Genomic DNA, 14509 nt, shown 5'->3' with positions numbered 1-14509 from the left:
ATACTCACTGAACAATGGCTTGTCCTCTGGTCAGACCTTTAATTTGTGTATAATGCTCAATTACTCTGTCCTCACTGCAAAACAAGCACAAAATCCAATTTAGAGGCTCAGTGACTTTTTTCATGTGTGACGGCATCTGTTGAAATTCAGACGCCTGCTCAGCATGCAGAGAAGTGTCCCTCTGTACATTTCTCGCTCTGGTTTACATTCTGTTTCTTACCCATTTCTTTCCCACCCTTCGTTAAGCAGCGTGGAGCTGCCTGGCTGATCCCTGCCATCGCATGCCGTGTTCCAGACTAATTAACGACTCGTTTCAGATCAGCCTGTTCTGCTGCAGATGCTGCTGCAGAATAATGGTACTGATTGTCTAAATTCATTTTCACATTCTAAAGGACCAAAACTTCAAAGGATGGTTAATGCTCCATATGTAAGGTAGAAGAAGTTAAACCAGAAATGTTTTCCTTCCAGTGTATTTTCCCCTGACATTTCATAGGTGAAGAAATATAGATTTTTCAGCAATGATCTTTTTGCATTTTTCCCATTATATACTTCAACATTTTGTTTTAGCGGAATGCGAAATAAAATATGCATTAAGTGTCAGACACTTGAAAGCAAAGAAAAACCCAGCAGTATTCATTCTGAAAAAAACAAGTCATAAGCAAGTACTGGTACACTTGAAAAGCCATCAGGTACACATCAAGCCTAAAAAAAAAAGAAACAAATGAGGGATTGAAACTTGCACAAAGGGCATCAATTCCAAAGAAACAGTATCGTTGATTCATCCCAAATGCTACGTTCCTTTACAGCAGATTCAAGCCACAAAACTGGACCTGCCTTTCCATTTCCAGCTTTTCTAGCTTATTTTTTCCCCTTGCCCTGTTGAGGAGAGCAGCTGGGTGGGCATCTGGCAGCCAGCCAAGGTCAACCCCCCACAGAGGCTCTGCCACGTGACAGCTGAAGAGCAAGGTGCTCTTTGCAAACTCAGGCTTGGCTGGAGTTCAGATTTCAGCTCTTTCTAATGCTTGGTCCCCACATATTCTGATCCAGCAGTTTCTAATCCAGCAATTTAAATTGAGCAAACTTTCAATGAGGGATTTGCATTGGATCTTGCATATTTTATAATCTTCTAAAAACTGGAAATGCTTGAACAGAAGCAACTAACTCCAAGTCCTATACCATACAGGCTGAAAACTTTTAAAAGAGTTTGCAAAACTGTTTAAAAGTGATCTTGTCATTACCATTCACAGCAATGATTTACATTTTAAATTAAATAGCTCACCAGTAAGCGAGTGATGGATGCTCCTGCAGTGTCTTGGTAGGGAAGACAGGCAGTGTCTTCAAGTCTTTTCTAGTGTTTTCATCACTAAAAAACAAAAATGGCCCAGAGTCACTGCTAGTGAATCATAGATGCAATCATTAGTTTCAGCAGAAGGGAAGCGCTGTATTTGCTACTCCAGAACACGGTGCATGGCCCCATATCAGGCTGCATAGAAACGTAACTCTATAGGCCCTCTCACATGACAATGATGTATATGGTGTCATGCAGACTCACATTGTAACTCATTATACAGATACGTGATTCTCGGGCCACTGCGACAGGAGCACCGTATCAATATTTAGTTTGCGCACACTCACTCTATTTGCTGAGTGCAGAATGAGCCCCGAAACAGCTGCAGAAGGAAAGCCTCTGCCCAAAAGCAAGGCTTGCAGTGCTAATTTTTGCCCTGTCTTTAGCTAAAATCCTACCTCTAGACAATACATTTCATGAAACAGCGTAGTATTTAATTTGTTTAAACTCAGAGTTTAACACTGATCTGATTCAAAACAAAGGGTTTCAGTTTATATACTTTAAAATATTTTCACTGAAAATAGTTTTCCTGGACTGCTCATTCTACAGAAAGTTCCAATATTTTGGACTCCAGGCCCAGCCTGGAACAAAATAAAGGGGGTTGAAGTATGTGAATGCAATTTGTCACAAAAAAACCCAGCAGAATATTTAAAAACCTATTTACAGGCATCAGTAAAATGGTTAATATTTTCTCCTTATATGCTCCGTTAATTAATCAGCTGAAACTTGCACGCCTCATTTCTGCAGGATTTCTGCATGCCTTCGCAGCAGCGCCAACAAGCACGAACATGACTTTTCTATGTGAAGAATGCATCAGTCACGTCCATCAGCATCCGCCTTGATTTCTGCATCCGGGCTTTCCTTGAAGGCGTTTTCCTGCTCCTGACCTGTTTTCATCAGATTCCACTATTAGAGATTTAATCTGAGCTACGTTCCCCCCCTCTTCCCTCAAAATCAGCACCCTGTGCATCAGTAGAGCGGACCAGAGCACAGAAATCTGCTCCGTGGGCACCATGGATCAACCTCTGCAGACAGAGGAGGCAGCAAACCCCTACCACGTTTCCGTCTCACTTGGCAGATGTCACATGGAAGGCGCAGTAAATTACAGCTTTTTGTTCCTCGGCGAGCACGGGCTAATCGCTCTGCAAGCTTCTTCCCCAGCCCCGACAACGTGCCTCAACCCTGACTAAGGAGGACCACCTCTGGGGACGAGGAAACAGTTCAATCAACAGCCTATTTATTCTTCACCGTCTTTGATGAAGTTGCCAAGAAGGGAATCAATTAGTGCCGAGGAGCTGTTGTTGCCGAGCTTTGCCGGGCCGGCACTCTTCTGCCAGGAATATGCACTTTTCTTTGCAAGCTGGCCAGCACCCAAGTGCCACAAACGGGGACAGCTGGGTAGAAAACCAGGATCTCTCCTCCCAACACTCAAATACAGCCAATGCTCACAAAAGCTGAGGGGGTTTTATTCACCCCTTAAAAGCCCATTTTGATGGGATCAAAAGGCTGCAAGACATCTCAGCTTGCAGCAAGAAGGTAGATTAACAGGGTTTTGTAGGGACACGTGAAAATGCAGACAGAGCGTACCCTCCTGAGGCCTCAGAAACCAGAGCAAAAAAAATAAAAAAACTCCAAACCGAAAAACCAAGCCCTGAGCAACCTGGCCTGATCTCACAGCTGACTCCTCTCGGAGCAGGAGGTTCAGCCAGGCGACCTCCTGAGGTCCCTTCCAACTTCAATCACAGACTCACAGGATAATTGATTAAACCAAAAATTTCCTCCTATATTTAAGCCTGACTCATAACTGCAATGGCTGCTGGAGCAGTTGGGGTTGGCAGGGAAATACAATGAAGTAGGAGAGGTTCTGGAAGGAAGCAATAACAAAATAGCTCATTTTTACCAAACAAAAGGGCTGTTCCTCTAAATATAGATTCTCAACCCGCAATATTCATAATCAGAGGTTTAATGGTTGGTCTCTAAACCCCGATTTAGAAACCTCGTTGCCAGTGAACAACAAAATGCCCAAGCAGGGGCTGAAGCATGGAGGCTGACGCCAGGAATTGAGAGCTGAGCTCTGGCAAAGGCAGCCGGGCAGGGGGACAGGTGACACCCAGCTGTCACCACCACAGCCGGGTGGAGAGGTCCCAAGCTCTCCTTCGCCGACTATTACGGGGCCAGTAGCCTCACCGTCACTGAGACTCTGCAGAAACGCCACGAATCCTGGCAGCTGCGTCCAACCATGCTCTGAAATGCCACCTTTTGCACAATTTGTGGCCTCCAGCATGGCTACTCGCATCCTGTTTGGTTTTTGGGCCCCTCGCCTCTGGACCTAGTTGAGTAGCTACTTACTTTATTCCCATCAAATGCCAAAACGAGGGCACTAGTTAAGCTTGAGTGATGAGTAGCAGCTCATCAATATGGAAATGTCTACCACTGAATTTAAACCGAGCACCAGCCAGGCAGCGTACCCACCTCTCCGACAAGGTTTGTGGGCTCTGAGCTGGGACATATAGTGACCAAAGGGCTGCAATCACGTCTATGCCATGACACAGGGCACGTCCCTCCAGCACTGACCCAGAACCATGGGCCCTGGTGCAGTTCATTAGCAGGCAGAGTCCACGGAGCTGTGACAACTACAGCAGAGCTGGACCTTCTCTGTTCTTCTGCCAACCTACAAACCCACCGAACTTCTCGCAATAGCAGAGAACACACTTCTTTTACAAGGCAAAGTTGGCCCTTGGGACTTGCCTTCCTGAAGGGACCCAACCTCACACCCTGAGGTTCAGACACACCATCCCGTCCATCTGCAGCTGGAGTCCATCCAAATGGACTTATAAGGCCTGAAAATCTCCAAGAAGCCACATGAGGATTTTATTTTTTCCTGCATAATTGTAAGATAAAGCATGAAACAATCCTAGAAAAATGTAAAAGACCTGGGAGAAACAGGGCATAGCTCCTTGAATGCCGGATGCCTTCAGACAGCGCAGGCTGGCACGCAACAGCCCAGATCTGCTGACTGCGTGCCCGAGGATTAGCATTTGGGATGATTCACGGCTTCAGGGATAATAAAACCCTCAAATGGTCCTCCTCCTCCTTCCACAGAGTTCATTATCACTTCATCTGCACCGAGGAGCACAAGCACGTCTCCCCTTGACCTTCAGGATCACTTTCCCAAGCCCTCCGAGAGCCAGTCGTTCCCCAGACGTGACAACTCCAGATAGCGGAGCGACGGTTTGAATTATTACCTGTTCCTGTTTGGTTTCACAACGATCACAAGGCGATACAGAAATCACAGGGCAGACAGCCCCGGCTCCAGATGTCCAACTGCCTACGCTATCTACCAGCCAAGCACACCGGCGTTGTATCTGGCATGTCCATGGTCAGTTCTCATCAGGGCAGGAGGACGACTCGGCTGTCGGGACGGAGAGGCCCACTTGCATTAAAAATCTGACCTCTGCTATGGAGGGGGCTTCTTGACTGGTGGTTCTTGGCATGATTTCAATACATGAACTTAAACCGCCCAGAATCAACGGGACTGAACATTTTTTGGCAAAAGGTTTGTTTATTCCCCAGGAGAAGAATATAGGAAACTCTCATCTCAAGTATTTTTCCACTATGGAGAAGAATTAAAGAAAACCAGCAGATGGACCCTTTCCTTCCTATTCCACCCTCTAAATGGGAGTTTTCTCTCCGGCAGATATTGAGCAGAACTTGAATTGATCTGGGCAATGTAAATGAAAATCTATGTCAGACTCTCCTCACACCGAACCTCAGCTTGCATTCTTGATACTGTCCATATTTAATTTTCTGTCCCAACATGAAGAAACATTGGGCAAGATGCTGTCCCCAGCAGCACGCCCTGCTCATCAGTGCCAACTCTCTGGAGATGGAAGGGCAGCTTGTCTCCAAAATAACCAATAGCAATTTTTAACCACGTACCATATTATGAATAGGAGTTCTCACATTCAAACCACGATCTCTAGCAGCAAACCAAGACCAATCCCACGTGCTTCCTACAACCCGCTGATGTTACAGTGAAATTCTAGGCATCTTGCTAAAACCCCACCAGAAATCTGGGAAGGAACCAAGCCAGACTGTCGTGGCATGCTCTGCCTAAAGCACGTTACTGAAAAATAAAGACGACTTACATATTTATGCTCCCAGAAAACGCATCTTCACAGCTTGTAATCGAGCGATACAACACCCCCTGCTAGGCAAAGATTTACAGAACTGTGCTAATTAGGACCATGTGTCAAAGGCTGCCCAGGCTTTTCTCTGCACCCACTGTCAAAAACAGCTTACGCCTGTTGCTAACGCAGGTAAGAGCTTAGATGTAATAAGATGTGGTTAATGAGATTAGCATAAAACATGGAGAGCAATAGACACACCCAGAGCAGCAAAAGCAATATACTGGACGACATAAAAGCCTGTCAGCCCACATCATCTTTGTAAATATTAACAACTTGATAAGCATTGGACTTTTAAAGACAACTTTTAACTGACTAAAGTGACAGCAGGTGTGTCTGCCTCTGCTGAATCATGTTGATAACACTTTACAAGGTAGGAATTTATCACTGGGGAAAGTGCATTGTATAGTGATTTTCCTCTACTCTTGAAGCTTCTTGACCTCACATAAATACTTACTCTCACGTTGCTATGTGATTATTAGAGTAAGTCAACTCCTGGGTCTTTCTGAATGTCACTAGTTTATATTTAGTTAATTCTTGAAATGAATTTTAAGCACACCACAGGTAGAATTTAGAGTGACCTTGTTTTTAGAAACTATCGACCACCCTCTCAAGTTAACCTGAAAGTTATTTCATGGACACCTAAAAATCAGCAGACACTTCTGAGACTCGCACGCAAGATACAAGGAAACGTGGAGCTTCACAGCTAAAGGACGATACAACATTACCCTGCATTGTGAAGATGCTTCAAAAACTTTCCATTACGATTCTTCTTATTATTCTGTTCAAGATATTTAGAGCTAGCAAAATAAATACATAGAAACAGCACACAATTAGACGAGATACTTGAAAGCTTGGCAATCTAAGTTTTCAGAGGGCTGGCCAGGTTACTCAGATGATGTTAGCAACGGTCCTATTTCTTGAGAATAACCACTGAATTCCTTTGCTATGCGATTCCAAGCAATGCTGTAACAGTACAAGAACATCCCATGTTGCTGCCACACCCCAGCCTGGTCCTAAAGCGACTTCCTAAAGCGACCAGACTCGGGGTAGCATCACCAAGGTCTCCAAGGTGCTCCCGTTCCATACGTTCACAGATGAGAGCCGGCAACATGGACCATCACACTGCAGCTGGACTGCTTCAGCAGCAGGTGCCTTTTCTGTAGGCTTTTGTTTTGTTTTAAAATAAATGGCAGGGCCGAGCACGGCAACCTCGCGCTCCCGCGGAGGCTGGTCTGCCTTTCAAGGTACCACAAGAAACACGTGTGAGGAGGAAGCAGCAAGGCAACGGAGGGGAAAAAAAAAATGAGTGGGGTTAAAAGTGCAAGAGAAAAGGGGGGGGGGGGGGGGGGAAGGAAGACAAAGCAGGGAAGGTATGGGGAGAGCCGATGGATTTAGCAGCTTTCGAGTATGTCAGAGCAGCAGGATCTTGGCAGCAGGATTTTGAAATGTGCTCTCTGACAAATCCTCTTTTGTGACAAATGCCAGACGTTTCCCATCATTTCAGTTTATGGTCTGCTGGCATGCTCAGGAAAGTTATTTTTCTATTGAAGGAAGACCAGGATCCGGAAAAGCCACAAAGAAGGGGCTCCCATTGGCACAGGACAGCCAGAATCGAACCTTAACCCCCGCGGCCAGCGGGGAGCTTTGCCCGGGGCAGGGCTGCAAAGTCTGCCACTTGAATATCAGATAGGAACCGCCTGCACAAAGGTATCCGAAGGAGCATTTCTAAGAGTCTTCCAAACCCTGTACGTGAAAAGGAACACGATAAGCAGTGCAGATGGCTTTTTCAACGCCAGGCTTGTTGTACATCTATGCTGCGGCCGTGCTGTGGGTTCCCACGCTGCGCTGCAACAACAGCTTTAGTTTCACAGGTCAAGAGGGACCTGCACCAAACACAAAGCACGTCTGGGGTTGGACAACCCTTCCCCACACTTAGCACAGGCTGGACCACAGCCTTGGACCCCCCGGCCTAACTCCAGCCCTGCTCTTTTAACCTAACTTCTCTGCTCCCCGAGCGCTGCCTGACTCTCAGAAAGAGCGGCAGCAGTGCCTGCTGATCTCATGGGGGTTTGGTGACCCTACTCGTTGGCTTTTGGAAGACGGACCAAGAGCATGAAGGAAAAAGCAACATTTCTCGTATCAGCTATATGCACGTACTTCTCTATCTGAGGACATGGGGACCAGACGAATGAGAGCGTGAGCTGCTCCCAGAGCCACCTGGGCAGACGAGGCACTGTTCGCATTTCCACTTTGCAGACGAGGAATGGGGTGCCGAGGAAGCAGTTCTCCATGGCTAGAAAAAATCCGTGACCGGAACCTGCCCTAAATTCTCAGGTCTTCCTTTACAGCTCTTGATGTGAAACATGAATATTCTGAAGATAAAACCCTTTGGTCCTTGAACAACACACCCACTGCTGGTGATGGCTCACAGCCCCACGGATCTGGTACGGTACATCCACGTTTCCAGAGCTGCTCAGCCGTACCGACAGCACGCGTTAGCAGCGCTTCTCTATCAGACCAGACGGGAAGCAGAACGGCTCTGCTTTACCTGGGGATTTACTGCAGAGCAAAAGATGACTATTCACAGTTGATACAACGCTTGAAGGATCCCAAACCCTTCCTCGCAACAACAGACTGTTATTTCTAACATTCACGCTTTCTTCCTGTTCACACAAAAGTCAGCTTAGCCATATTAGTTGGGGGTTTTTAGCATGTCTGAGTACAGCAGCAAAGTTTAAAGCTTGTTATCACAGCCCGGCGTGCTGATACAGAGATACATGGAACCACAAGAACAATAAAGTATCCAAATAACGATAAAGACCTGACAAATCTGCAAAAGCAAAAAAGCTGAGACTGAAAAGCTGTCGTTCTGTTTCCTCAAAGCACAAAATACACCCCCCCATGACAGATCCCAACCACTGCGGGAAGGAAAAACAAGAGAGATTTATTTTTGCTTTTTTAAAGTGAGGATGCTGTTTCGAGTCAGACCAGAGCACAAACTCCTGCTCACAGCTGACAGTGCAAGACTGGAGAAACTCTCTGTAGGCCTGACAAAGTTTTCCAGATATTCAACAGAAGGGAGGTGAATACATTATAATGCAAAAGTCATGACATTTAATTTTACAACAGGAAAAGGCAATATGTTTTAATGCTGAAAGTGTACTTGAGGGAATTTCTGGGGACAAGGAGAGCATCTTTTACTTAAGGCTGTGGATGCCATGATGCTACTCCAAGCCTAGCAGCTACAACAGCAACGTGTCTCTGACTTGTCCCCTGCACGGGAGACAACTTGGGGGATGATGAATTTTCTGGCACCACGCTTGCCTTGTCTCTCATCTGCTTTGGATGCAGAGCACGCGCAAAAGTCCTCCCTAGGTGGCTGGGCTGTATCCACTATAGCACTGCCTCTCTGAGTTAAAAGTGCCTTAAAGGAAAAGAAACACAAAGAAAAGAAAGGACCATGGAGGGACAATTAAAGAGGACGAAACACAACCACCCCCTTGCTGCCCCTCAGGAAACTGGACGAATATCATGCATATGAAATCTAAAAATCTGCGTTCCTTACCAAACTGCCACAGGTATGTGTAAATATTAAAAGTTACACTGCCATATACAAGTAGTAAATCCCATGAGATCAGATTATTAAATTACTGAAAACATCCTTTTTTCCCCCCTCTTCATCTAATCCTTTTTGCTCATTTCACCCACAGCGCTTCCACCTAATTCAGCCTAATTCATCTGCTACATAATAAGCATACCATACAAATTCCTTGAGAGCCCTTACAGAACTGCTTTAAAATAGGAAATTGTAAAAAACCATTAAAATGACATCATGGCAGAGACTATGTACGCTTTTTGTCTGCCCTGAACCGTATGAATCTACAAGTAGCACCAGCAGAAAAAAAAACCCTCTTGCTGTTAGAAATCTAGCAGAAAATTGGGGTCTTAATTACATAATTTTTTGTAATTGCACCTGTTTTAAACAGTAAATTTCCACTTTTTATTGAAAAACAACACACCAGGAGAGAACAACATTTTCATCCTGGAATTGCTGCCTAAGTGCTCAGGGAGATGGAGTTCAGGGGGTCCCTGCCCAGCTCCCCTCCGCATGCTGCCTTCCCTCAGCTACCTGTTCCTCATGGTGCACTGGGGTGTACAACCCCAAAACTGAACTGCAGTGACTCATCAAGGAAAGCAAGACTTGCACATTGCTAGAGAAAAATTACCGCAGTTTTCAGCCAGCTTTCTTCGAAAAGCGTATAAAACTCAATTAAGCAGAGAGCTCTTTGGGAAAGTGGGTATCTGATACCTGGCAAGTAGGGGAATCATTACCATTGTATGAAATATATATCAAACATGACTTTCCCTAAACTTCCTTATTTACTACCTTGGTTCATTAGATATTCCCAAATAAAGTGAAGTAAATAACTCCCTCAGCAAACAGGCTCTAAGTTAATAAAGCTTTGCTCATCTTGTTTCAAATTAGTTCTTTATTGCAAAAGAGCAAGCTCAGGAAAGCACACAGCTGGGTTTGACTGAGACAGAGTTAATGGTTCACAAGCAAGTGCCTAGCAAGGTGTTTAAAGAAAAAGTGTGCAGAGTTGCAGGTAAAAGGCAAAATACACAGTGACTCACTTGGCAAACAAGCAGCCGTGGAGCACAAGGAGCACAACCACAGCCCCAGTGCCCAGCACTGATTTACAGCGAGGCAGACGCTGCCCACGGGGAGCAGCGGGTCACGCTAGAGAAAGCCTCTGTAAATATCAGTGCACGAGCGTTTAAAAAGTGCACTTGCATGGAAAAGAAAATACAAAACTAAACCACAGTGCTGCCTACGACAGACACCAGATGGATGCCTTGAGAGTGAATCCTATGGTGACCCACCACCTCTTTTGTATCACCCACTGATATGCATGGAAGGAAATCCTCACGGGCTGAAAAAGGCATCCAGACTGTGCTCAGGTCTTTGGCCTCCGCATGAGACCAGCGTGGATGTCCCCTTGTAACTCATCCCCCACCCCAATGGCCCCGGAAAAGAGCTTCCAGTGAACGGTACAACAGGTCTCCTTCCCCAGCAGGGCAGCCTAAGATGGGCAGGTCTGTGGAGCAAAAGGGTTTGTGCTGGGGACCAGACACCCACGCTGCACCCGTTTCAGGGCTTTCTTTAGGCCAGCTCTAGCCTGGCCCCACAGCCTGAGCACCCAGTAGTGGCTGGCACCCCTGAGGTGGGCTCCATTCATGCCACATGGATCCACCTTGAACCCTTCTGAGACCTCTCCAGGATGCAAATCAAAGAGGTGAGTAGCAACAAACTGGGAGATTTGGTCCAAATTTGCATTTCTGCTCTGACCCCAGTCCCGGCCATGGCCACACCTGGAGTTTTGGTCATACGAACCTGGTGAGATTTCCAGAAACAGGCTGGACAAGCTGCCTCCAACAAATCTCAGGTGTGTCCTGTTTCTGAAGCTACCTGAATCGCAGGGTAAGCAGTCCAGCGAACAGGAGCTTTGCTATCAGACAATTAACTTCTTCCAAGCAGCTATTTTCTAGCACTGCCCACATTATCATTTCCACATTCTTTTCTACCAAGAGATTTTCCAATTCGTCTGGCAAAATAGTCACCTTCCTAAGCAAACGCCACCCAAAAATCTAATAGTGAGCACTCACTCTTAAATAGGAGCAAATTTTTAATACCAGTTTTCTGCACCTAGACCAAGCACTTCATTTTTTCCTCAGTAAAGTTTATAAACTTGGGAGTTTCTGAACCGATTACTCCATAGCCACAGTTTGCAGGGGTATCTTTCACACAAACCTTTTCCTTTTGCAAACTGCATTTATCACCCATGTAATGATAAACCCTGGTGCCTTGTACATGTCAGCTATCAGGAATTCATTATTTTGTCTGTGTTATGTTATACCAGTCGGGAGTTATCTTTGCAGCCCACAGGCCAGAATCAAAATTGAATGCATCAGCTATTTAAAGAAAATGGAAGCCCTCCTCCAGCAATTTAATTAAATTTCAGGGAGCACAGCTGGGTTTCAGTCCTGGAAATGTTACTGAGGAAAATATGATCCAAGATTATCAGTCAGAAAATAAACTTTTAAAAAAGTTACTTTCCTTATAGGGTCCCTGTAGCTAACCTGCTTTTAATAAATGTTTTTCTAATGCTAGGACGACAGCATTTAGGACATCTCAGTTATAAACTGTCTCTTTCATCAAGCTACAAAGAAAAATAATACTATATACTATTGCATAGCATTTTTGAGGGCAGATGCTTAGTCTGTAAACTAAAACCAGCTAAATCATTTATTTCCCAAGGAGGCAAGACTTTATAAGTTGCATATTTCCAGAGGAATAATTACCAGACACCTCTATTATTTTGCTTGCCTACCAAGACACTAGTTTTCTTTAAAATTTAAATAAAATTTCTAAAATAAATAGAATATTAACTTTTTTCCTCCAAAATTGAACCATGCCAGAAGCTGCAACTTGAATCAAATTATCTTTTTCAAACCATCGCATATAGTTTAAAAACCAAGATTTAATAAAACCAGGCTTGCAGCTTTTCCTGTTTCATTTGCAAATATGAGTGGAGGAGTGCGATTAACTAATGCAGAATTTCAAAACTACTATTAATGACTAATACTTTGCTTTGGGTTCTTATGACAGGAGCTGGAGAAAAACTCCTAGGAATTAATTTTAAACAGAAAAGCGGTTGACCGGCAGCAATAGATGAGTTGTGAGAAGCGAACACGAGCAAAGTGTTACATCCCTCCTTGAGCAAAACGTGCCCAGTTGTTGCACGGGAAGGCAGAGTGCCACGGACCTGCAGCATCCCCGACTTGCTGGGAACATCGCAGCTGCAGGACTCCGGGGAGGAACCACTCTGCCCGTGGCAGCCCCGACACCGTCCCATGTAAGGAGGAGAGGAACAGCTCACCGAGCGTCCCTGCCACTTGCTCTTCATCACACACAGGGGGTAATTATCTTGGCTGGGATCACCAGTTCAGTAAACAGGAAAAGGAACTGGGTGTGCGGTGAGCTACACCGATCATGGTCCGCCGTCATCTTCGTTAATCATTCCTCCTGCGGCCCCCAGCCATTTTAGACTGCCTTTGAGAAACCAGAGCCATCCAAACCAGGCACATATGCAACGGACATGCTGTGTGTGCAATTTTGAAGCATGTACTTCAGTTTTATCAAGATGTCTTAAAAGCCAGGGTCCTCTCAAAGTGGGACTTGGGTGGTTTATCTTAAATAAAACCCCTCTCTGAATGATAAGGTGCATACCCTTGTCCTAACAGCCCAGCCCAGGACTCCAGGGTCCTATTGCAAACCACCTGCAAGGGCCAAAGACCCTGATACTTTCACGCTGTCAGTGCTACCAGACTGCAAAGTCCCTTTGGAGTGACCTTTGTGGTGGAGAAATCAAAAGTTTTTACTTTCTCCGAGCCCCCACACGTCAGGTTTGCTCACTGAAAATAAACAGATTTCAAAAGAATGTGCTCACCCACTCAGCATGGGGTAAGGGAGGGTGTTTCTCGGGAGATTGCTGCTCCCTACCATCAAGACATTATCTGAGAATTTGAGCAGTGGATTGGGAAAGGGGTTACTGCAAAGCCACAGGAGTTTGAAGCATCTGGACCCTGGTACTGACCTGCCTGTTCCCAGCTGAAGTCAGCGGGAATGCTGCTCAGTGACCCCACCGTGGGACGTGCCCCCACAGAAAAGCTCCCTATGGGAAAAATCAGCTGGGCAGAGATCACCAGCATTGCCTGGACTGGCCCATTTTTCACTTCCAGAAAGCTAATCTCTAGGACTTCAGGCAATTCCTGTATTTACCCACGTTCATTCAGCACTAATCCTATGTAAAAAAATTAACTCATGTGTTCTCACGTACACTTAAACAGTGCAAGAGCCGCATTCCAGAAAGCGATTCAAAGTGGAATTGCCAAACAACAGCAAACATTGAACATGCCAAACCCAAGACGCTGCAAACGGAGGCAACTGCACTGCACAAACACCACCGCTGCAAGGACATATTCTTTGTATCACGGGAGAGTTTGGCAGGGAGACCAGTCCCGCAGTATCTTTAAGATACGCTGGTAATTAAGCTAGTGCTTTATCAGCGGTGGTCCAAACGACCACTTGTGATATGTAATATGAAATTCTTCACTTCTGGTGCGCACACTGGGCCTAGGACAGCTGGCCGTGCCCATTTGCTATGGAGGCATAACATGTTTTGTTTAATAGAGGAAACAATTGCTGCAGCTATTTTCATGCAACTGTTAGGGGAAGAGCTGCACTTGGGAAATCAGTCTTGTGGCACAGTATTCTTCCCTCCAATTTTCTTCAAGTACTTTTAAAAGTAATGACGGGCAATCCACTCCTTACACATCTGCGGAGACATGGAAAATAACTGTGGATGCAGTTCTCGGGCATGTGAAGCAATACTTAGAAACCTATTTATGGCAAATGATAAGGAGTCAGTGTTAAGTTCAAACCCCATGAGAGGTTTTCACCACAAAGGTAGTTTTTAACCTTAACCCCTTTTCTTGAGAATTGAGAGTATGTGCCACCAGCTGCTACAGCTTAACAAGTTACTTCTTGTCAAGTGAATGGTGGTTCGCTGGTCATCTGTGCCTAAACTGAGTTAAGCTTAGGGTGTCTTAGGGTGTCCCTGTGAGGTCAGGCAAGATGAGCGGTCTTTCTAGAGAAGAGTGCAGCACACTGCAGCCATAAGCAATATACTGTGGGTCACAAAGCAGGTCTACAGCATGAATAAGAACAGAAATTGTCTGTACAGCCAGCCCATCCAGTTGATCTTAGTCACAAGTCTCAAGGACATCTTCTCCTCCCTGCAGGCACGAGAGCACACCAACAAAAGGAAGGAGGTTGTGATGGACTTCACAGAGCACATCTTTCAGCGGAGAAGGGACTGGCATTGGGAGAAGAAGGGGTCTTGGGCAG

The 14509-nt window shown here is 45.5% G+C and overlaps 1 protein-coding gene across 2 annotated transcripts in view; it reads right to left on the bottom strand.

The window, feature by feature from the left end:
- The window catches only part of FRMD4B (FERM domain containing 4B), a 138123-nt gene that overhangs the window by 28223 nt on the left and 95391 nt on the right, over positions 1-14509 (bottom strand). For both annotated transcript variants that reach the window (XM_075513775.1, XM_075513774.1), the window contains exons 8-9: positions 1280-1363; positions 9-74 (exon numbers count right to left, since the gene is read on the bottom strand). In XM_075513775.1, the coding sequence (XP_075369890.1) occupies positions 9-74; positions 1280-1363 (150 nt within the window). The remainder of the gene's footprint in view (positions 1-8; positions 75-1279; positions 1364-14509) is intronic.

This window comes from Mycteria americana, chromosome 11 (assembly GCF_035582795.1).
Source record: "Mycteria americana isolate JAX WOST 10 ecotype Jacksonville Zoo and Gardens chromosome 11, USCA_MyAme_1.0, whole genome shotgun sequence".
NCBI classification, from domain to species: Eukaryota; Metazoa; Chordata; class Aves; order Ciconiiformes; family Ciconiidae; genus Mycteria; species Mycteria americana.
The sequence above is the reverse complement of the archived record's forward strand: the minus strand, read 5'-3'. Positions and strand labels throughout refer to the sequence as shown.